The sequence below is a fragment of the Montipora capricornis genome, chromosome 11 (genome assembly GCF_036669925.1).
Source record: "Montipora capricornis isolate CH-2021 chromosome 11, ASM3666992v2, whole genome shotgun sequence".
In the NCBI taxonomy this organism is placed as follows: domain Eukaryota; kingdom Metazoa; phylum Cnidaria; class Anthozoa; order Scleractinia; family Acroporidae; genus Montipora; species Montipora capricornis.
Window position 1 is genome coordinate 42,105,796 of NC_090893.1, and position 22,500 is coordinate 42,128,295.

At 39.9% G+C, this 22,500-nt stretch overlaps 4 protein-coding genes across 4 annotated transcripts in view; 2 read left to right on the forward strand and 2 right to left on the reverse strand.

The window, feature by feature from the left end:
- LOC138023754 (EF-hand calcium-binding domain-containing protein 7-like) overlaps nt 1-3,234 on the reverse strand; it is a 19,955-nt gene extending 16,721 nt beyond the window's left edge. The window contains exons 1-4 of the mRNA XM_068870819.1: nt 2,938-3,234; nt 1,962-2,027; nt 802-947; nt 8-94 (exon numbers count right to left, since the gene is read on the reverse strand). Coding sequence (XP_068726920.1) covers nt 8-94; nt 802-947; nt 1,962-2,027; nt 2,938-3,145 — 507 coding nt within the window. The 5' untranslated portion in view covers nt 3,146-3,234. The remainder of the gene's footprint in view (nt 1-7; nt 95-801; nt 948-1,961; nt 2,028-2,937) is intronic.
- A 4,242-nt stretch (nt 3,235-7,476) lies between these two features.
- On the forward strand, nt 7,477-8,973 carry LOC138023756 (Krueppel-like factor 6). The gene is made up of 2 exons (XM_068870821.1): nt 7,477-7,637; nt 7,787-8,973. The coding sequence occupies exons 1-2, from the start codon at nt 7,542-7,544 to the stop codon at nt 8,675-8,677; spliced, it is 987 nt and encodes a 328-aa protein (XP_068726922.1). The 5' UTR covers nt 7,477-7,541; the 3' UTR covers nt 8,678-8,973.
- Nucleotides 8,974-9,117: 144 nt separating this feature from the next.
- The window catches only part of LOC138023753 (carboxypeptidase D-like), a 22,174-nt gene continuing 8,791 nt past the window's right edge, over nt 9,118-22,500 (forward strand). The window contains exons 1-3 of the mRNA XM_068870818.1: nt 9,118-9,776; nt 16,918-17,909; nt 21,555-21,806. Coding sequence (XP_068726919.1) covers nt 17,121-17,909; nt 21,555-21,806 — 1,041 coding nt within the window. The 5' untranslated portion in view covers nt 9,118-9,776; nt 16,918-17,120. The remainder of the gene's footprint in view (nt 9,777-16,917; nt 17,910-21,554; nt 21,807-22,500) is intronic.
- Nucleotides 11,993-16,949, reverse strand: LOC138023755 (carboxypeptidase D-like). The gene is made up of 3 exons (XM_068870820.1): nt 16,882-16,949; nt 15,018-16,386; nt 11,993-13,962 (listed from the first exon to the last, which is right to left on the reverse strand). Exons 2-3 carry the CDS (start codon nt 16,185-16,187, stop codon nt 13,489-13,491), a joined length of 1,644 nt encoding a protein of 547 aa, XP_068726921.1. The 5' UTR covers nt 16,188-16,386; nt 16,882-16,949; the 3' UTR covers nt 11,993-13,488.

Consider the following 22,500-nt stretch of genomic DNA (forward strand, 5'->3'; position numbering starts at 1 on the left):
TATTTACCTCATTATAATCTAGCTTCCCATCATTGTTTGTATCCGCATTATCTAGAATTGCTTGCACTTCAGACTTGGTCATTCTTTCTCCTTGCTACAAGTACAGTACGTTTTTAAGGGTTAGCAAATAAAGTACATGTATAATTTGGGTTTCAATGAGTACCAACAGCTAACAAAAAGCATTGGGTAATTCACTTGAAGAAGTCTGTGACCTTTTTCCCTAAATTGAAAAAAATTAAAGACAGAATGATTCTTTCAATCCTATAGTCAACTTATTATGCAAAACACGAGTTTAAAAGTATGAAAGCCTGAAACTCCCGTGCTTCGTATTAATTTAGCAGCATATACATGCATTGCATTCTCAAGCTAGTGACTCTTTGACGTCATTTTCTCCTCAACCCAACTCTCTCAAGATTTTAAAGGTAGTACTGACAGACCAATAAATATGAAAATTCCAGTTACAATAAACAAACATATGTCTTTTTAAAATCAGAACTTAAAACTTGGGTCACCAATAGCTTTGAAATCCAAAGAAAAAGAATTTTTTTTGGTCTTAGTAGCACTTTAATATCTTTGAAGTGTTCCCAACAGGTATATGTCAGGATGTTATGGCTCAAACGTTTTAAAACCAGTTCATTTTTGATTTTCCTTTATCTCAGATTATGATACCAGACAAAGGAAAATCAAAATTGAAAAATTTTAAACCAAGAAAAAAATTTAAACCACAACATGTATAAACAGTCAATGGCTAACAAATATCTGCATAAAAAGTAATTTTCCTACAAGGAATTAGAGACATACCTTGGTTAATAGTGCAAATAATTCATCATAACTTATAAATCCATCTCCACTCGTATCAATACATTTGAATGCCTTCAGTAATGACTCCTTGCTAGCCGGCTTTTCCTTCCTCATTATGTCACAAAAATCATTGTATGATATGCTATCTATTCAGAAAAGAAAAAAAACCTTACGCGTAATGTTTAACATTCACGGGCTTTATTTGAACAGAATGATTCAATCTTACAACTGCAGTCACATGACATACATGTATGTACATACACATGATGTCTAATTGTTGTCAATTCTTAAATACTTTATTTATTCATCATTCTTTATATAGAAGTAAACAAGGAGAACCTTGACATAGCCTACATGTATTTACATGTAAGCTTTCATTGTGAATGCATGTATGATTAATTTTAGTGAACAAAGCATTATTATCATTATTTATTATTGTTATTGTCAATAGGAACTTAAAGCAGAGGCGAGTATTTCCCATTACTGTAATAACTTTGTGATTACTCCAAGTCGCTCGGCTTAGAAAGTGTGAGTCCACATTCCAAGATTAAAATTGGTGAGAATGCTTTGGATATTCTTACAATGTACAAAGTACAAAGCAAGACATGACAATGCTATCACCGATATGCCCTAAATGTGACTGTGTCTTGCAGTTAAGAGTCACATAATGGTTAAAATTAGACTATGTAACTGTGAGAGGCAGTCGTAGTCTTTAATAATAATTATTACCCACATTTAACCTTTGCTCCTTACAGAGTCTCCAGTAGCTCAGTGGTTAGAGCATCTGTACTAGATCACGCAGGGTCGTGGGTCCAAATCCCATCTGGGGCTTGGAATTTTTATGAGTTCCCAGTTGATGATGCATAATATCTTTCATGTATTATTATAATAATAATTACTGTATTATGATTATCATTATCTTAAATGTTACATTTCCATAACTTTGTGATAGTAACAGTAAAGACATGACGATGACACGTTAAATACATGACAATGACACGACACGACATGACATGACATGACATGACATGACATGACATGACATGATTCAAAATGAAAGTTGCCTTGTGAGTCTTAATATATTTTAAGAATATCTTGCTAAGAATAACCCAGTGTTGGACTGTTGTACTATATTGTATGTAAACAAACATGTACAGTGCCTGTGTCATGTTTCCAGTACTTCTGAGCAACCTTCATTGATGGGTTTCTTCCACCACACTGCAGAGCTGAAAGCAAAAACAGCAAAATTAGTGTCAATCCTGAATTCACAATTCACTTTCCAAATTCTGAAATTCTTAAGCGAGGTTGTAGGGCAACTCGAGATTTTGAGCCAAGTCCTCCGATATCCTGGACAAAGTGGTTGCACTGCTTTGCTGTCTCCTGTACACTAAAATCAACATTGTAAGAGAGCGGGGAAAGAGTGGGGAGGTAAGTGGGGGATAAAAACTGTTAACTCAAGTGGAGAGCTGGAGATGTGTTGACATCTACATGTATGTCAGTGCCTGGAAAATTGATGAAAGTCGATGCTTGGAAAATCAATTGATCAATCAATAATAATCAATTAATTTTTGTTAACTGGCATCGATTGGCATTGGTCAATCGATGGCCAATCAATAATCAGGGATCCAGGATTTTTCTTAGGAAGATTTGCACAACTAAGGAATGGTGTAGCTGACTGGTGATATATATTTTTTTTCTGCAGAATACCAGTTGTATTAGAAAGCCGCATGTCTTCTCATGGGGGTGTGCACCGCAAATACCCACCGATGTTATTCAATTGATTGACTGAAAATTGATGATCGATGTCAACTTACGCGATCGATTGCCCATCGATCGATTATCATCGACTGCCATCGATTGCTATCGATTGTCCAGGCGCGTTTATGTTGCATAGCCACCAAGAGTTGGCAGCTTCTACAGGTACCGGAGCAGAAGTTACTTAAAACGAAAGAAACAAAAGACAGTTCAAAACAACTCCAAATAAAGATTAATCCCAAGAGACCAAAAACACAATTTTGCTTTCCAGTACCTGCAGAAAGACCCGAGATTACAAGCTTAATTCCAATCTTTTTAATGTGGCTTATGTCTGCTCCTAGTTCATACCAGCATTTTTAACGTCTCAAACTTCAAACTTACCAAGGATCAGTTCATCGACAGACGTAATTTTCTCAGTTGTACTGCTTAACACTGCCAAATACGCAGCGCGACATTCCTTCATAAAGTTGACATAATTTGCTGTCGATTCACGCCGAATCTTCTCCGAGAATGACACGTTTGATGCACGAGATGACAAACTAGAAGTGGAAGACTTTCTCAGGGGTTTGGCTCGCTTCGTCTCCGACATGGCTTTAGTATATGGCTTTAGTTTGGCTTTAGTAATACACAAAGAGAAGCTGCTTGCAAGGAGTCAGGGGCAGATATCAGAGCTCGCGCGCGTAATCCACGTGATTCACGCGAGTAATATCCACCAAAAAAATAAATAAACCCTGGATTACCCTACGAGGCCACGTGACCATGGTTTCCCGCCATTTTTGCCATTTCCCGGTTGCCGTTTCTACGTGAAAGTAGGCATTTTCTCATTTGCCTTATACGTGGAATATTCTTCTCGTTTTTCTTCTACACAACAAGTTGTTTGTGGAAAAAATTGACCCCAAAACCATTTTCCAGTACATAAATCAAACAAGGATAAATTAGGTTTCGTGGTTATAGATCGTTTATAACTGAGTTGTTACCGCAATTTCCTTTATGAAGTCAGGTTGATGACTCTTTGTTGACGCACCAAACCGCTGCATCGAAACTCGCCAAATTTTGCAGATAAGAATTTTCGTTTTTAGTATAGTGTGTTTTCTACAAACAATCATGTTTAAAAAGACTCCGACATTTTTGTTGCTTTTTGGTTTTTGTTAACTTAATACTCGAGATGGGGATCAACTAGGAAACCGAATGGTTTATATGGCAACCATGCTCAAACATATTTTACTATACGATATGAAATTGTACCATACATCTACATGTTCCAACAAAGTCCCTTTTTGACTTACGGCTGTTTATGCTCATGTAGCCTTATACACCGTAAGCCTTTTTAGAGACATCACTGCCAATCCGGCCACTTCTGCTGGAGAGAACAGGACAGCCATAACACGGGAGACTCCATCCCCTACTCTTTTCCAACAGTGTGTGGGTTTTTTAACATCCCACGGGGGAACTCTTGTTATAGTAGTCCTTCTCGGCTAACCATTTGCAAATGAAATTGCAAAGGCAGCACTTTCTCCTGAGTTATTTTAAGATCCTGAGTGTTGATCCGGCCGGGGTTTTAACCCGCGACCTCCCGCATGACAGCCCGACGCTCAAACAACTGAGCCACCGGTGCTCGGCAATGCGCATACAGTGCGAGATTAACAGAATCCATTCCGAGTTACTCTGGGTCACGTGAAGTTTAGCTCACAAGAAAGTGAATGTTGTCATTCATCCAGATCAAGAGATTATAATCTCTTGTCCAGATACAATTCAAGTGAAGAAATTTATAAATCTTTTTTTCCGGAATTTAGGTCTTGATTATCAACAAACGTTTCGACTGAAACCATCAGTCTTCATAAGTGAAGTTTGTCACGTGATAGTTCACTATCACGTGACAAACGTCGAGGAACGGAGGCGAGGTCACAAGCTTCACTCCATGTTACGTGAAACGGCAGGAAATGACCAGAACCAGATTGCTGACCAGCGGTTTTCGTTAAAAAAATGGTTTGGTGGAGGTTTGGTGGGGGTGCTAAGTCTCGCGGGCTCAGAAAACCTGGTTGTAGTCATTGCTATTTAAGGTTTTCCGAAACGGCAAGCGGACGTTTGCCTTTTCACGTAAACATGATGCTTAATCTCTCTAAATGTCACAGCTTCTACTCCTCGCGAACCGAAAACAAGAGAGCGCTCTCCTCTCGGTTTTCGTGAGAAGCAGCGTTGTAAATGAAATAACCTCTGGCACCCAAGGCAGCGAGAATGCCACCCGGTCTTCGTTCTCCACCATACGCTTTCTTTCCAAGCTTAGAAAAACGTTCGTCGGGAACCCAGGGTAAATTAATGCTACAGGGAAATATCAAATAAGAGACTACTACTCCCTGCAGGTCTGATAGATTGGAAAGAAAAAGTGGTGGGAAACACGCACGTGCGCGATTCGAGGACAGTTGCCTGAGTGCGTGCTTTTTGACAACAACATCACGAGTAACACCTTCAGTCGTTTCAAAAAAATATTATATATGTAAGTCTGCCCCTTGCTATGGTTTGTTATTTCTATTCCTTTGCAAGTGTTATGGTTAGGCCGGCGGTCTTTTAAACGTGAGAGCCTACAAAGAAGCAATTTTCCAACGGTACTGTTTCACCCAGTGGAAACGAAAAACTTTGCCTGTATTTTTCCGATTCCCTGAAAAAGAGATTGGATTTATTCACCGAATCCCGTTCATTTGAAAACCACTAATTCCATTTCTTGAAAGGAAAATGCGTTGAACCCATACTCCGATCCCAGTCCCCTTGAAGTCCATCCAGATTCTTGATCTTCCCCTTCGAATCACAGCAAAAAGTTCCCAAAAGTGCACAAATCCTTATCTTAGAACTGAACTAATTCTCAAAAACCTGTCACCAAGAGGCTGAACTATATTTTTTTAATTTTAACCCCCCCCCCCCAAAAAAAAAAAGAAAAAAGAGAGAGAGGAGAAAGGTAATAACTTCGTAAAACATTCTTTTAAACTCTTAATCTGAAATGTAAACAGTCTGTTTGCTCTTAAGACTTCAACCCCACTGTAAACATTAGAAAGGCTTTCTGGCCGTGTGCTAGGAAAACATGTTACGACCAGAGCATGTTACGTTAATAAATATCAAGTGGTTGATCCTCGCAGTCCAATTGCGTAGGGAAGCCTGAAAAATTCAGGCTCAACGACAAAGGAGGCAGAGAAGAGAGACCCTGGAACGAGCTTGCGGTCTACTATCTCTTCCACGAGAACACGCGCGCGACCCGTGGAAAAGCAAAGCGGACTTCACGTACGCCCATGCGAATTGATTTCCTTTAGAAAATTGAACCCCTCTCTCAGGTCTGTAGCCTGTTAGACGCCGATTTCTCCCAGGGGCACATGACAAAACTATGGATCAGTCGTGGCTGTCGACAAAAGACAGTATTTGAGTAATTTTGTGGAACAAAAAGACAAATGTACAAATTGTTATGTTTCCGTGAACCGTCCAGAAGTCATTCAGCGTTACTACCAATTTAAATTTAGATAAATTCCAATTAGTACACTATTTATTTGCAGGCAGTAATGACATTTGGCTGTCCGGAGCAGAATTGTTGACAAGTTGATGAATGAAATAAATATTTAGAATAAGAACAGTGAACTGTAGTGAAAAACGATGACATTGTGAAACTTGTGAATCATTTGTGCAGAACGAACCGAACCTCATCGGCATGAATATCAATTTTAATTTTTGTATTATCCTACTGTGCGGAAAGCGCATTTAATCAGCTGAAAATAACTCGTGGTTTGAAATACGTAATGGTGAAAAAATGCTGCGAATGTTTTCTTTTTTTCCAGACCCCCAAACGTTCTTTGAGGCTGCTTTTGTATGATTTGAAAGCCCTTTTGGAGAGCACGAACGGTCCGATGATCTGGTCACCCATACGCAAACAATTTTGTGAATAAATATTCGAAAACATTTTTTTAATCCCTCAGGGTAAGATAATATTATTAATTTATGTGTTTCGTGTCGTATTGATCTGTAATTTGTCTGTTCTGGCAGGATCGATACCGAACAAAGAATATTCCATCACTGCGTCGTACGTGACAAACATATCAAAAGGACGATATTGCTTTAAACGGCTTACTTTACAAATCTGTTCACATCCAAGAGGCTTTAAACCAAACCAAATATAAATCACTGAGAAGGCGAGGAGTTTTAGTTTGTCGATCTAAGCCTGGCCGCAGACTCATGCTAAAAATTATTATGCATGGCAATTTCGAATGTACATGAAATATCTTTACAACGACTTAAAAACAATTGTATCTTTGTTTTGTAAATGAGTTATAAAATCAACAAATATGACTATGTCCTATGGCTACAATTATAAATCTTAAAATATCATTGATCGACTGCGATTGCAAAATGCCGTTGACGATCGCGTCGAATAAAAGCGAATTGATTAGAGTGTCCAGTTATTGGTTATGTTTTAGTATGGTTTCATTTCAAGCAATTTCTCTTTCTCTCTGTTCTTTTGGGAAAACTCCGTCAATGGAATGTATTCTACGTCCTTAGAGCAAATGATCCGCGAAATCTGTCGTTACCAAAATTGCACAAAAGCTTAAAGGGATGGATACGCCAAAGTTAATCTATCTATCGCAAAGGAAAATATGGCTTTGAGAAAACATTTACGACGTTACTACTTCACAAGCTTTCAATTTAAGAAAAGTAAAAACAACATGTCAGCGTCAGGAACACTGCTCCCTGCCAATCAATACAGAAACAAATATTGTAGATCAGCTTGGTTTATATACTCGACCACTGCTGTTGCTATTTTCGTCATCTCCAAATATGGGTACAAAATACTTGGTATTGGTTCTCCTTGATCGATTGTTTGATTGAATGTGACCTGGAACCAATGAGATGACAGTTAAAAAAGGCAAATGACTTTCTCACAAGAAACCGCTTATTTACTCGTGTGCAGCGAAGCAGGACATGCTTGCAACGTGCATAGCTGAAGTTCGAAAATGTCGTCCGTTGTCGATCCACTGCTTTCTACGGTAACATTGGACTTGCTTCGTCCGAAAGAGACCTATGGAAACCCGGAAGATCATTTCAGAAAGGTAAGACTATTGCAGCTGGCAGGGGACGGATTGTAAATACTAATAACAAATCGTCTGTTGCGTGATGTGTTTGTAGGAGTTCGATCTGTAACATTACATTACTACGAGATGTCTACAAAGAGCTAACTCGTGTTTTCGTTTTCTTTCAGTTATGGTTCGATATCGATAGTTTAAATTTCTCACAGTTTGGTGGGAAAATGGATATCTTCAACGAAAGTAGTGCATTTGACTCTGAAAGTTCGCTTGATTCCGACTTTGAACTCAACTACAATGAGAAATACTTCAGCTTTTGCCAGGAAGATCTCGAAAGCAAGCTAAAAGACAACGCGTGGTTGTTCGAATTGCCGTATCAACAAGATGGCATTTGTTTGGAACTGCGACCAAGCAGCCCGGATAACCTTTCGAGTTCGACGAGCGAACGATCTTCAACTTCATCCGACATTGATATCCAACTGGAGAGCTTGGAGCAAAATGAACTCACGTGCACACATGTGGAAATGAAATCAGCTAGCAGCAGTGTAGAGCAACCTCTTTTTGTGAAACACACTTCCGAGGGAACACAAACGGAGGACACCGACTGTTTTACAGCATCTATAAATTCCGAGTCGTTGACAAAATTGGCCAAGACAAAACTGGTCATCGAAGCTTCTTCGAACTCCTCGAAGACGACGAGTTCGAGTTCATTAAAAGTAACCAACTCTCAAAGTGCAAACGAAGCGAAGGAAGTCGCAGATCAAACTGCAAGCGCTCCTTTGCCAAAGGGCAAGAAACCATTGGCAAGAACTCATAAATGTACATTTGAAGGCTGTAACAAATCGTACACGAAAAGCTCTCACCTCAAAGCTCATCAACGAACTCATACGGGAGAGAAACCCTATCAGTGTAACTGGAAGGATTGTGGTTGGCGGTTTGCTCGTTCAGATGAACTAACTCGCCATTATCGTAAGCATACTGGGATAAAACCTTTCAAATGTACCACTTGTGATCGTAGTTTTTCCCGTTCGGATCACTTATCGTTACATATGAAGCGCCATTATTAACAGACATAACAACTCTGCATGGTGGAATGCAAATTCAAAATGCATCTCGAAATCTCCAATTAAGGAGTTGCATTATGTCCGCAGTGTTGCATATCACAACTTTATTAGGTATAAACAATGTTCCTGAAGAAATACTGTAAAGTCTCGTCGACAATGATGGTTAAATAGGCTTGCGGTTAAAGCGAGAGAGGAAGAAAATTGAAGACTTTATATATTATTAATTGATGTGGTCTGAACCATTTATAAATGTGTACATTCACTTTGAGGAGACTAACAATAAATGCATAGCATTGGAATGGTTTTTGTGTTCGTTTTTTTCGTGTCTGTGGGCAACGGATTATTTCCTGTTGAATCCCTGAGGCCAGTGAGGTTAAATTAACCAGCAGTTGGATATTATCTCAAGACTCTGAAGTTTACTGTCAAATATCAATCACTTTTCAAATCAATATGATACGAGTTGACCCTCTAGTTCGTTCTCAGTCTTTTGTGAACAGTCAGTATCATTTTTAGAGTTCTTTACTTGTGCTTGAGCAAAACTCAAATATTTTGACCAAACAAAAGATAATTTTGGATTTTACGGAAGTCTATGGCAATCAGTTTGAAATTACTTGAACTTTGAAAAGTTGTTAGAAGTAAGCTGTCGGGCACGAGATTATTCCGAGCTTACATGGCATGATAATCTTAATTTATCTAAATTGTTGGCAGGAAAAGACCAAAACAAAAAGTGAGCTTCTTGTATTGTTACATAACATAACATCAATCTCTTTTTGAGTGACCCTTGCACTGGATTTAATGTATACAATGTTGGATGTCATGAGTTTCAACAAGGATGTGATGCAGAATTTTATGATCTCTCTCCAGTCAGTCTATCAAGGTATTATACGGTTGGATGTTTTCTTTGAGTGTATGGTGACATGCAGGCATAAGGAAGCACAAAGGGTCTTTTTATCAAGTTTTTAGATAGATGATATTGGTTGCCTTGTTATTGAACACTTTGCCAAAAAAGTCAATGCATGGTTTTAAAGATAGGAATTTTTGATGGAAATTTTCTTGTATACTTTGAACAGCTAAGAGGTTGTGTCTTCACTTCTCATTTTAGGTGAGTCTTTGAAATGGGCATTTTCACTGATCATTAATTATTCAGGGTTTTGCTAACAGCAAAACATCGTAACTGCATGAACATGTACTGTTGTTTTTGTCAGTCACTATCAAAGTTGCAGGCAAGACATATGTAGAAAAATGTTTCATGTTGCATACAGTTTGAAAACGTTGTGAACTTGTGGAAAATTGTAAGCAATACAGTGATGGGTGAAAGAATGATAAGAGGTGCATTCTTGCAATGGTTAAGAAAATTCCGAGACAGCTTTTCATTGGAAAAGTGATTTTATCAATGAATTGGACCGTTTAATGAACGATTGCTTTGATATCTGAGGACAGTAGTTGTTTGGGGAACAAAGGACAAAAATGCTAGAGTGTTGTGAGAAGCCAAAAATCAAACTTATCAGCAGAATAATAAACAATGACTTTTCAAACAGGCGAAAGGATTTTATTTACTTGTGCTTCTTGGCAGTTAAAAAAACAAAGGAGCTCTGATTCAATGGTCAAGTCAAGTGTGATCATGGAGTGATGGATGAGCTACAATGTAAATTTGTCCAGTCCAAAGTCTTTAGTCCATTCCAAGACATCTTTGGACTAGTCCTTACTTTAGAATTTACTCACGTGAGCTTTAACAAACGTGCAGGACGCCCCGACTTCAAGATGTCACGCTTCATTTCCCCTTGCCAACGATCCAGCCAGGACCAAAACGTCACGCTCAAGAGAGCGTGGATACGCCTCTCGCGTGTTGCACGTGAGTGACATCCCTCGATCCACGATGTCAAGAGTTTGACGTACGACCGCGCTATTTCAATCAAGAACCTATGCAACAGTTTCATTAGAAGCAGGTCACCGGTGGTATACCGCCGTCTGTTTGTCAGAACTATGCCTCTCTATGGGCTACAGGGATGGCGCAGTGGTGAGAGCACTCGCCTTCCACCAATGAGGCTCTAGGGGTGCGATTCCCAGACTCGGCAATATATGCATGTGGGTTGAGTTTGTTGATCCTCTACTCTGCACCGCGAGAGGATCTTCTCCGGGTACTAAGGTTTTCCCCTGTCCTCAAAAACCAACATTTGACTTGACTTTTAGTTGCGTTAATTGTTAATTTCAGTTAACAGGATTCCTTTCTTTCTTTACCGCCGGCTGTTCTGCCTTGATTTTCACTCAAACCCTTGTAAAAGACGAGAGTGGCCCAGGCATCTCACTTTTCAAATTTGATTTCAGTAATCATTTCAATAATCTGTTCGTCAGATGAATAATGCAAAATCCAAATCAAGCCTGGCTCCTGGCCGACGTGAGAATTTCACAGGTAATCTGTCATAACCTGTCAAACAACGGTCATTTCACTCTAGCAACATTACCATTCTGTAATCTTACAAGTATCCTCAAACTTGAGACACTATATTTTCGAGTTCCAAAGACTGGACAGAGAAATGAATTTACAAGACTGTAAAAAGAAAGGCAATTCACGCCTGTTACGGCCTTGGCAGATTATGCAAATTGTACACTGTCAAATTCTCACGCCAGTCTGGCACTGGAAGCGAGCAATAATCCAATCAAAATTCGAGTTTTGAAATGAGGCTTGATTTGAATTTTGCATTATTCATCTGACGACCAGATTATCAGATTATTGAAATGATTCCTGAAATAAAATTTGCGATAATGAACTTATTAATCCGCTAGTCAGAGGAACGGAACGCTTGAGAAGTTTTGACTGTAAAAAGAAAATCTTATTTGCAGAGCGCTCCAGTTAGTTTTATTTTTATGCTCTGTGTGAAATGTATCCCCCGGTTCGCCGTTCTATTCAGGTGGCAATGCATTGATGGAACGCATGAAAAGTTCTTTTTTGACTAAAGGTCGCATCTGTCCGTTTTCATAAGTTGGTTTATTAGTTTGAGTGTCGCCTTTGTTAAATCTTTTTCTGGTCATGAAAGGTGTGGAATTAACTCTTTTTAAAATTTTGTCACTTATAATCAACCGCTTTATTGAAGTCTCGAGGTTAAGGAGCCGGCAACAAGGTTCCGTTTGTTGTGGAGACTTCATATCAACTTAAAACAGTGGTAGCGGCTAGTGGTAGTAGCAGCAGCAGCAGCAGAGGTAGTAGTAGTAGTAGTAGTAGTAGTAGTAGTAGTAATATTAGTAAAATAAGCGTTAGTATTAGTAGAAGTAGTGTTAGTAGGAGTAGTAATCATGAGTAACAATTAATACAACAAAGAATACTTCAGATGTCACTTTATTATAACAAAATTTCTTGAAAGAAAATTTTTACGCGTGCTTAAATATTAACAATATCAACACCATTCGTCATGTTTTAGGTAAACGTAATGAAACAGCTTTTTTTCTGTTATAGCCACATACACGTTAACTTTATTAAATTAAATGCAGGATTAAACCAGATCCTGTCCTGATGCGGAAGTCCTGACGAGACGTGGTCGTTAATGGATAAGAGATTTTCAGACTATTCAAACAGTAATTTTCAATAAGACGTTATTTGGCAAACTGAAAAAAAACGAAGGATTTGATACAGGGGCGGATCAAGGATTTTTCTTAGGGGGTGGTGCACCACTAAGGAATGGGGTCCCTGACTGGTGACGTTTTTTTTTTTAAAGCGGCAGGTCATCTCAGGAAGGAAGGAAGGGGGAGGGGTGCGCACCCCTTGCACCCTTCCCCTAGATCCGCCCCTGTGATAATACCACAGTTTTCTTAGGAACAAACCCTCCAATCGTCTGTGAAAAAAAGGGAACATTTACAATAAGAATCCTGAAAAAGAGATGCCTCCTTTTTGAATACTAATCCAGTGAAAAAACCAATTGCCCCCGACCTGAGGAGTCGAATATATGATGTTCTGTTACTCTGAGTTCGAATTTCCCCCTTTAAATTGTGGGAGGCTTGTAAGAGCTGGCATTCAAACTAGTAGGATTAGGGCGCAGCTATCAAAAAGGCTCTCGTGATTGGCGCAAAAAACAAAATATGCAGCGGATACAATGGAGCCCCATCATAAACACAACAGAGCTGTGTCCTATAGCGATCCAGTGAAATTAGCTATTGTCGGTAAAGAGCTAAGCGGTATCTGAGCTAGTAAGCCTCTGTAAGGAGCAGTTGGATTTAATCCAGAGAATTCCCGAACTATCATTTAAAAAAGTCTCTTTTCAAGTCCCTTTCTTAATTTACCGGCATTAACATTTATCATCCCTTTTCTCTATATCTGCTAAAAGGGGCTATGTCACGTTATTTTAAGTTGTTTTAGGGAAATATTTAGTTCATCCCGAGTGCAAGACTCGAAAATGTGTCCATCCATGCTTCTCTTTCCTTTTGCTGTATTGCGTTTATGTTGTTCAACAGTGGTTATTGCAATGTTTCGTTCTACTTTTTGGGCATTTTGGGTGTCATGAAATTACATCATTTTGCGTGACATAGCCCCTTAAGACAAGTCAACACTTTCAGTTATTCCACATATATTTACTAGCCAATCAGCCGCTTAGCTCAAAGAAAGACAACTTCGGCTTCTGATTGGATATTTAACATTTATACATCGGGATTTCATTTTAGTTCCCAGTTCTCCAGAGCTGTGGCTTTCTTAGCCTCTCAAGGCTGGTCGAAAACACTTACAAGCCTGCGGTGGCTCTGTGCTTGTTGAAAAAACACACTTTGCATGTCACAGCATCACTTTCCAATGTTCATGCATCTTAAATATTCTTTTCCTTTGTCTTGTTTTATTTTGGATGAGGATAGTTTCTTCTTGCGGGGTATTCATCATCCGATCTTTCATTGTTTGCTTGATAGTAAAATCCTTTCCTTGTGGCTTCATCGTAATCATTGGCAAAATCATCATTTCCTTTCCTTCCACTTTGGGTACTAGCCTCGCTTCTGTAATCATCCTTATTAGGAATGAGCTCACGTGGCCAATTGTCGTCATCCAGTGATCGTCTAGGTTCTCTCAATCTCATTCTCTTCAGCTCGAAATTCAGCGTAGCTGCTTTATTCGACAACACGGTGCATGTCTTGGTCTCCTGCTCAAACCCTCGCGCGGACACGGTTATTTCATAGGAGCCTGGTACTAGTAGTCGCCAGAAGTCTCCATCATGTGCTGAGAAGACGTCATGGCGCCGATTGGAAACAGATATTCGAGCACCATCTATTGGTCCACCATCTTCGTCTTTTACAAAACCATGGACACCAGAGTGAATCTAAATTCAAAGGAAACTTTTGGTTAAAAAAAAAAGGAACTGACAGTGAAAACTGTATTTTTTAGCCGAGTTGTTTAAACATGGCCAGTGCTAAGCTTGATCGAGGGATAAAGATGAACAAGGTGGAAGCAAAAAGAGAAAAGTAACGACCGGTGCATTCTCTACTTGCTCAAATCCCACAATACACCTCTTTTAACCCCCCCCCCCCCTCCCCGCCCCCAATAATTTGCCCAGGCATTGTTTCCGATTTCTCTTGGGACATCTGTACGTCTTAGGAGAAATTGCAAACAATGATTTTGCAAACTTTAGGTGGGGGGGGGGGGGTGGTGAAAGAGGTGTATTATGGGAATTGTGCAAGTAGAGAATTGAGTCGTCTCAAAACTAATGTGTTGCCATGGTATTTGACCTTGTCATAGGCTCCTGACTCCTAGCTTAATTTTTGCTATCGTTTGGATTTCATGTATTTCTGTTGTATTATCCTGTTAAAATATACTAGTCTGTCGTTTTTTTAATTTCTCTACCCGCTGACCAGGAGGCATGTAAGGGACCTCGTGTGCTATTTCTAAAAATAAACTCATTTTTGACTGTGTTGGGGAGCCCACCCAAAAATAACCGTTAGCCGTGATAAAAGTTAAGAGCATTTACGTGATTTTTTTTTAAATTATGAAAAGCGGGATAGGTAGTATTATGAAATATTTAGAGTCTTAAGAGACTTCAGAGCACTCGATACCGTTTTAATTCCGTTGCTGTACGTTCCCAGGGTCTCTCTTCTTGCTTTTCTCTCTCCCAGACTCCTTTGCTCCAAGGGAATTCGAAGGGAAAAAGAGAGATACTGGGCTGACCAGAAAATATTCAATATGTCTACTGAGACCCTTCTATCAACTAACACAAGGGACGTTTCTTTGTTAACCGTGACAGGAAAAAGATAACCGTTAGCCGTGAAAAAGCAAGTTATTTAACCGTTAGCCGCGAAAGCTACCCAACTCCCACCCCCTCCCTCCCCCATTGTGACCCTCTTTACTTGTTTGTTGTTTTATCCATGTTTGTTTCTTTACCTGCTCTATGTAGTTGAGAAGTGCCTCTTTATTCTCATGCCAATATTCCGGTAGGTCACTCGCGTTGGGGAACTTCTGACAACCAAGCTCTAATGTGACATCAAAACAGTTAGAATGCACATAGTTGTAATCTTGCATCCCTCCCGAAACACTGAACCATTTGGCACCGTTGGTGATTCCATCGATAAAATGTTCCCGCGGGATATCCTTACACTTCCAGGGTGCGTTTGCCAGGTGCATTGTGGGGTGCGACTCTGAGTAAGAGCGGGCGAGTTGTCTGAATACGTCATCATCCGGGGTAGCGCTATATACACTCTGTCCCGAGGGATTGTCATCGTACGGGTAATTAGCCACGAGAGCTCCACTGTGTAAACTGGCTGACAAAACAAAGGGAATGGACTTGATCCACTTCATAGTGGCTCGAGTTTCTGGTTGAGGAGGCCCGTTCGTGCTTGGAAAAAACTGGTCGGGGAAATTCCGATTTAGATCGACGCCGTTCGCATTGGTACGGCTTGACTTCCATCGATCGTCGGAATAGGTCGCGGCCATTTCGTATCCATCGGGATTCATACTCGGCAAAATGTGAATTCTCGTCGTGTCGATAATGTTTGTAACCCTACGGTTGACACCATAATTTTTGCATAAATATTTTATGAGATGAAGAAGCATTTCTCGGCCAATCGCTTCATCACCATGCATGTTTGCCACATATTTGAACTCCGGTTCACCGGGTTCGTGTTTTCCTGGGTTGTTCGAGATTTCCATCACCCAGAGCTTACGATTTTGAACAGATGTACCAATATCATATAAACGTGCAATTTTGTCATACTTTTTGGAATAATCCTTTAACAGCCATGTCATTTCTTCATAGTTGTGATGTCTAAAGCTAATATTCTTCTCCAAGATCTCGTCCTTGCCCGAATCACTTCTTAATTCCTTGAGGGTACCTTTCGCGATTTCTTGGTTGCTTTCCTTAAAGCTTTCTTTAGCAACTGCTAGCTTATTCTTAATTTCCTTCATGGCAGCAATCTCTGCTGTCTTCTTGCCTTCTTGTTTCCCTGCTTCCAATTTTTTAGCGTCTTTTGTCATTTTCTCCGGCGGTTTTCCCCACACATTATGCACCAGCGTTTGGAAAATTAGACTTAACGTTAGCACTTTGAGAACTACCATAGCTGCCCTGATTTCAGAAGCTGAGAAAGACAACCAGTGAGACCTCGAATGAATTCTTCCGCTTGTATAATCAACAACTATTTAGTTTCAAATTCTGAGATCATTTGTGGGAGTAGCTCATACTCTACCGCACCTTAAAACCTTTTAGCTATGATGCGCAGTTAGCATATCGCATCATGGTTCAACACAAGAGCATGACCTAAAAAAAAATGAAATTTGATTCGTTATGGAAAAAAATGCGCTAAGCCTCATTTGCAAAATTTATTGAAAATTTCTACTGTCCACCCAAATTCTTGTATTTTTAAACTCTTCTGTCTAGGTAGAAATTGCTTGGCACCTCTTCCCGTTATAATTGATTTGTTGACAGTCAAACGTCCCTTTTGATTCGTTTTGTTTTGATAACAATCACAAATGCAACGGCACCTGTTGACAGGTCAGCGACCCGTTACACGTTCACCATTTAATCGCGAAGATTAGAACCAGAAAACCGAAAGAACTTAATTCAAGTCTTTACAAAAGATATTTACAACTTATTTTACAATGTACTCCTTTTGAGCAATGGATTGTGTTTTTTTTACACAAATATCGTATTTCCATGTTCACATTTAGGATCAGAATACACGGATTTTACGAGCAGAATAGTGACACTAATGGACGTTTTATGCTTCTTAATATGAATAGGAATGTACCTCACCTTTTTTAACGCTTGTTTCTCTTTTAAACGCGAAAGAAATAAATTGCTTTGGTTACGAGAAAGTATCTGCCGCGACCACGCCCAGAGGAAAATAGAGCCGTTTTAGAAAGTGACAACTACAGTTAATGGAACAATGATCTAAGACGATCTTCGGAGTTGGATTTCAGAGCAAGATCTTTCCCACAGCAAGAGGGTTCTGTTCGCTCTCGTGAGGCCGTTCCTTATTCCTCGTTTTAAGAATGCACGGCGTTGTCTTATTAATAGCTTTAATTCTAACTGCTCACAGTGTAAACAGCAATCCCTTATTAAAACGGATGATGGAGATGATTCACGGAGACGCCAGACAGAATGAACCGACGCAAGAACCAAGAGTCGAGATTTTAAATGTGGATGAGTTCAGACACCACGACTATGAAGAGATGACCTGGTTTCTTAAGTACTTTGCGAAGAAATATCCGGAGATTACAAGGCTGTATTCCATCGGATACAGCGTGCAGAACCGAAAGTTGTGGGTTATGGAGATTTCAGACAATCCTGGAATACATGAGCCGGGCGAACCAGAGGTTAAGTATATTGGTAACATTCACGGCAATGAGGCGGTGGGAAGGGAGCTGTTATTACAGCTTGTCAAATACCTTTGCGAGAACTACGAAATTGATTCGACGGTGAGGAAACTTGTAACGACAACAGGAATTCATATTCTACCAAGTATGAATCCAGATGGTTATGAGATGGCGTCTGTTCGAGGAAAAGGGAACAAACTGATTGGGAAGACGAATGCGCATCGAGTTGACTTGAACCGGAATTTTCCGGATCAGTTTTTTCCGAGTACCACAGGTCCGCCGCAATCAGAGGTGAAAGCGGTGATGAATTGGATCAAAGAATATCCATTTGTGTTATCAGCGAGCTTGCACAGTGGCGCTTTAGTAGCGCTCTATCCGTATGATGATTCACCTTCGGGACAGAGTCTCTACAGTGCTACACCAGATGATGATGTGTTTAGGCGACTGGCAAAAACATATTCACAGGTATGGCATAGCTAGTACACAAAATATTGTTGTAGGAGTCCAAGGCATCGAAACAGGTACTTTCAAAGGCAAACAAAATTTACGAGACATGGGACCAGTTTCTCGGGATTTCCGAAAACTTGTCGGGCCCGAAAAGTCGTACACGAAACTGCCAATCGCTTGTTTTGGTAAGCCGATATTTCAAGATGTTTTAAAAAGACAAGAATTAAGTAAAATGATTGTGAAAGTTAAAGAATTTAACCACTCCGTTCGTAAGATACAGAGGGAATTATGACACCAGCCAAGAAAAGTCCTGAAAAGTTTCGGGACGGTGCACATGACCACAATTAACTAGCGCATGACTCGCGTGCAACACTAGGACTCGCCAAGTCGCATCTTCTGTGATTTGTTTTAGCCTGGGAGCTTTCGCAGCAGCCGGCGAGAATCATGCGAGAGGAGAAATAGCCGAGAGAAGATTGGGCAGGTAGAGGGGCTCACATGACCTTCGCTGGGATGGAAAACTGGAGAGCCTGAATAGTCACGGACTATGACGGGTGCAATTCTCCACGCGTGACCCTCCCGCTATCGACGAAATCTGTCAAGGCAGATCTTAATAACATGATTCTTTTGGTATATACTAAAAGAGGGGATAGCGATAAAGGCGCGCTCTGATTGACTATTCAAACTCCGAATATCCTTTGTTATTAAATTCTCAACCTCGGATAATGCAATTTTCGTGCTCTGATTGGTTCACTCAATCTCGGTTATCAGCTCATATATCTTATTTTGATCTTATATGGTATATGATTGCACTTAGCGTTGCTAAACTAAAATTTTTTAAGTCAGAAAGCGAAATTTTCCTGGTTCCTGGTCTAAAGCAAAAAAAAAAAAAAACGTTTTTGTGGAAAGTTTGGATGCATTTCGAAGCTTAGAAGTACCCGAAAAGGTAAGAAATATTTTTGTAATGAGCCTGTGTCTGTCTGAGCACTAGGTATTACACAACATCGCATCTTCATCAAGTTTTTTCGATTCGCTGGGATTTTCTCCCTTTTTTCGCTCGTGTTTTGTACTTCCAAACTTTTGGAGTTCAGGGAATTTAATAAAACAATTATTCCATTCGCGCTTATTGGATATGAGACTGGTTATAGCCAACTCGGCGCTACGCGCCTCGTTGGCTATTTACCATCTCATATCCAACGCGCGCTCATGGAACCATTGTTAACTATTCACCTTCGACCAACTCGCGCGGGATTTGCGCCCGAAAATATTGTAATCGTTGCTGAGCTTAAATCACCTTTTTGTGGAATGTTTTCTTACCGTTTTAGTATAACCCACTGTCGAAGCAGAATTTCCTTCGATCCTCATTCCTACAAATTGGCAAATAATCGAGCACAGGCGCCCTGTTGAGCACTATTTTTCTCTCTTACCAACATGCATCCTGCATTTATGCTTACTTTATAACTAAAACATCGCGCAAGGCGGCCAGAATTCAATAGTATTGTCTTTATGTTTGACTCGCGAACAAGTTGATTTATCTTCGAAAACTCGCGATTCGCGGCTATAACAAGGTTCGAATCTCGCATGACCTTGCCATTTCACTGCACACAGCTATTAGTGAGGTAAATCAAGGCATCCGGGAGCTTATCATCTGAGGTCATTGTTGGTAATCGGTAATCGTGCTTTTAATTTAATACATTTTTCTGACGGATTTTGCGTCATACACTGTTTTCCGTGATATAAAATGACACAGGCGTAATTCGTCAGTACGAATTAAATGGTCGTGGGTAAAAACGGTCATTATTGCCTTATTTGACTATGGAGGCATAGCCAGTCGTAACAGCGTTGGCTTTGCATGTGGTTGCGCAGGCTGACCAGTGGCCGGTTTTGTCTAGGAGACTAGAAGCAACCATATAGGCATGGTTATTTATGGTTGCTATTTCCCGCATAAATTTAAAAGTTAATTTATGCACATGTGACGTAATCAGAGACACCGGATATTGATTGGCTAAGTTGACAAAAGGGACGGCTATAGAAACAGCATCACCAGAAAGCAAGAATATTATTGGCTTACAGAGGACAACTGGTCGTGCTGCACGTGCAGCACGCATTTTAGTACATTTCTTTGCTGCACTCTGCAAACAAACGATGTGAAATAATTAAATTAGGGTTTGAAGACAACATCAGCGGGCAGCAGTTTTCTTCTCATTCACCTATTCTTCAAAACCGTCAGGATCAATACAGTTACAGGAAATGTCGCCCGTATTGTACCCGGAGAACATGACGGAATTAATAAAAAGTGAAATTCTTTAAATTCAATTTTATAGTGCAAAATTATATTTTGAATGAAGTCTTCGTTGCCGCAGCCGTCATCGTTTCGTCGTTTCTACCAAACTCCCTATGGCATGAGGACAAGAGAAGCCGTTCTTCAGGGGAAACAGAAAAGATACACCTGATTGCCTCCTGCAAGGTGGTGTTAGTTCTTAGCATGTGATATTTCGCTTGTGTTGTTTCTTTTCAGTAATAGATGGTCAAACTGCAGCGTGCCCGGAATTATGCAGCGAGACTTTGTATAAATATTGGCAAATATTCTTCTGCGATACCTGTACCTCATTTGCTTCATTGGCTGCTAGTACCATCGCGTATTAGTTTAAAAAAAAGTTATTTTAACTTTAAAGGAATTTCATGTATTAGTGAATCATGGCCTCATGCTTAGAGTGCAGTCGACTCCGGATCGAGTGGTCCGCGTTCGGGTCCTGGCCGGGAACATTGCGTTGTGTTCTTGGGCAAGACACTTTACTCTCACGGTGCCTCTCTCCACCCAGATGTATAAATGGGTACCAGCGAAAATGCTGGGGGTAACCCTGCAATGGACTAGCATCCCATCCAGGTGGGATTATTAATACTCCTAGTCGCCTCATGCTACAGAAACCTCAGATAAACGCCGGCCTGATGGGCCTCTCTAGGCTCGTAACAGAGACTTCACATCTTTTACCTTATATTACAGAATTAATTACTGTTAAGTCTAAGTCTCTGAAAATCTTACATGCCATCTGAAGGGGAAAAACCTCCAACCCTCTGCGCCACATTTTTGCTTTAGCCTCTCCATGCTTATGGAATATTTTGCCGGCCCACCAAATTGCACATCATTAATCATTGTTGTTTTTAAACTTGAGTTTAAGAGCTCCTTTTTTCAGGCAGCTTTTATTTAATTTTACCATATACTTTCTTAATTATACTTATTAGTAAGTCCTCTTCGTCATTCGTATGTTAAAGCGCAATAGAAGTTATTAAATTATTACTATTATTATTATTATTATTACTTTGTGCACTGGCTAATCCTATACCGATATACTGGCCTATGACCAGAGGACCCTTAGAGTTCATCTCCTTACTTTAGAAATCTAATAGTTTTCTCAAAACCCTTGTTGTGCCTAGTAATGTAGTTTTTTTTGTTACACCTGTACAGTTCTCACGTTCGACATCCTTACAATTTCTCTTTTAAGCTCGTCATTTCTTATTCTTATTCTTATTCTTATTCTTGTTATTATTATTATTATTATTATTATTATTATTATTATTATTATTACAGGCTAAATAGCTAAGTGACCTCCATTATGAACAATACTTGTAACTTTTTTTACTTTACTGCAAATCATTGTTCTACAGGTCCACCCCATAATGCACTTGGCCAATCCGAAGTGGAACTGTACCGACCTTAAGGAAGAGCACTTCATAGATGGCATCACGAATGGTGCCAGTTGGTCTAGTCTTTCGGGAGGCATGCAGGACTACAATTACGTTCATTCGAACTGCTTTGAAATAACTCTGGAACTCGGCTGTGATCGGTTTCCTAAAGAGAGCGACTTGAACAAATATTGGAATGAAAATAGGAAGGCTCTGGTAGAACTCTTGCAACAGGTATGGCTTGTTATTTTTATGGCTCGACTCAGTACTCGTTCTATCATTGGCAAAACAAATTTGTTAATTTAAAAATGTTCAGAAGTGTAACATGATGATGAAATGATGATAACGATGATGATGATGATGATGATGATGATGATGATGATGATGATGATGATGAAGTTGAAGGTGACAGTGCGGCCCAGTGGTTAGGACGCTTGCCTTGAGATCCCGAGTTTCCAGGTTCAAGACCCGTTCTTACTACTCGTTGGGAGAGGATTTCTTCCTGGTTGTCCCTGGTTCAACTTCTCGGCCGCGCTTGTAAATAGCCAACTAGTGGTTTGCCTCCGGCCAGTTGGGATTCTTAACAGTTGTTTTTGAATGTTCTGTTCTGTCATGTTTGTGTTTCATTGGCCCTAAAAAGCCCCTATGGGGAGTGGTCAATTAATTGTGTATTGTATTGTATTGTATTGTATTGTAAAGTCAATGAAAAGGGGATGAATATTTATCAGTCGCGGGAAGCTTATGGCCTACTTTTTTCAGACCAGCCACGCCCTTAATCCATTGACTCTTGAATCGCCCCCATTAATGAGCAAAATCATCTGGCATTATACACTTAGAGTAAAATCTATTAAGTCTCCTCTTCTAGGAGTCAATGGGTTAAAGGTCAGTTTATTTACAAATAATGGCAGCAGATTCACTAGCAACCTTT

Excerpts from the sequence above, each read along its gene's own strand:
- LOC138023755 (XM_068870820.1), bottom strand. The coding sequence starts at position 16,187 with ATGGTAGTTCTCAAAGTGCTAACGTTAAGTCTAATTTTCCAAACGCTG. Across the intron at positions 13,963-15,017 it reads TTCTCAACTACATAGAGCAG|ATTCACTCTGGTGTCCATGG; the intron begins GTAAAGAAACAA and ends CTTTGAATTTAG.
- LOC138023756 (XM_068870821.1), top strand. The coding sequence starts at position 7,542 with ATGTCGTCCGTTGTCGATCCACTGCTTTCTACGGTAACATTGGACTTG. Across the intron at positions 7,638-7,786 it reads CGGAAGATCATTTCAGAAAG|TTATGGTTCGATATCGATAG; the intron begins GTAAGACTATTG and ends GTTTTCTTTCAG.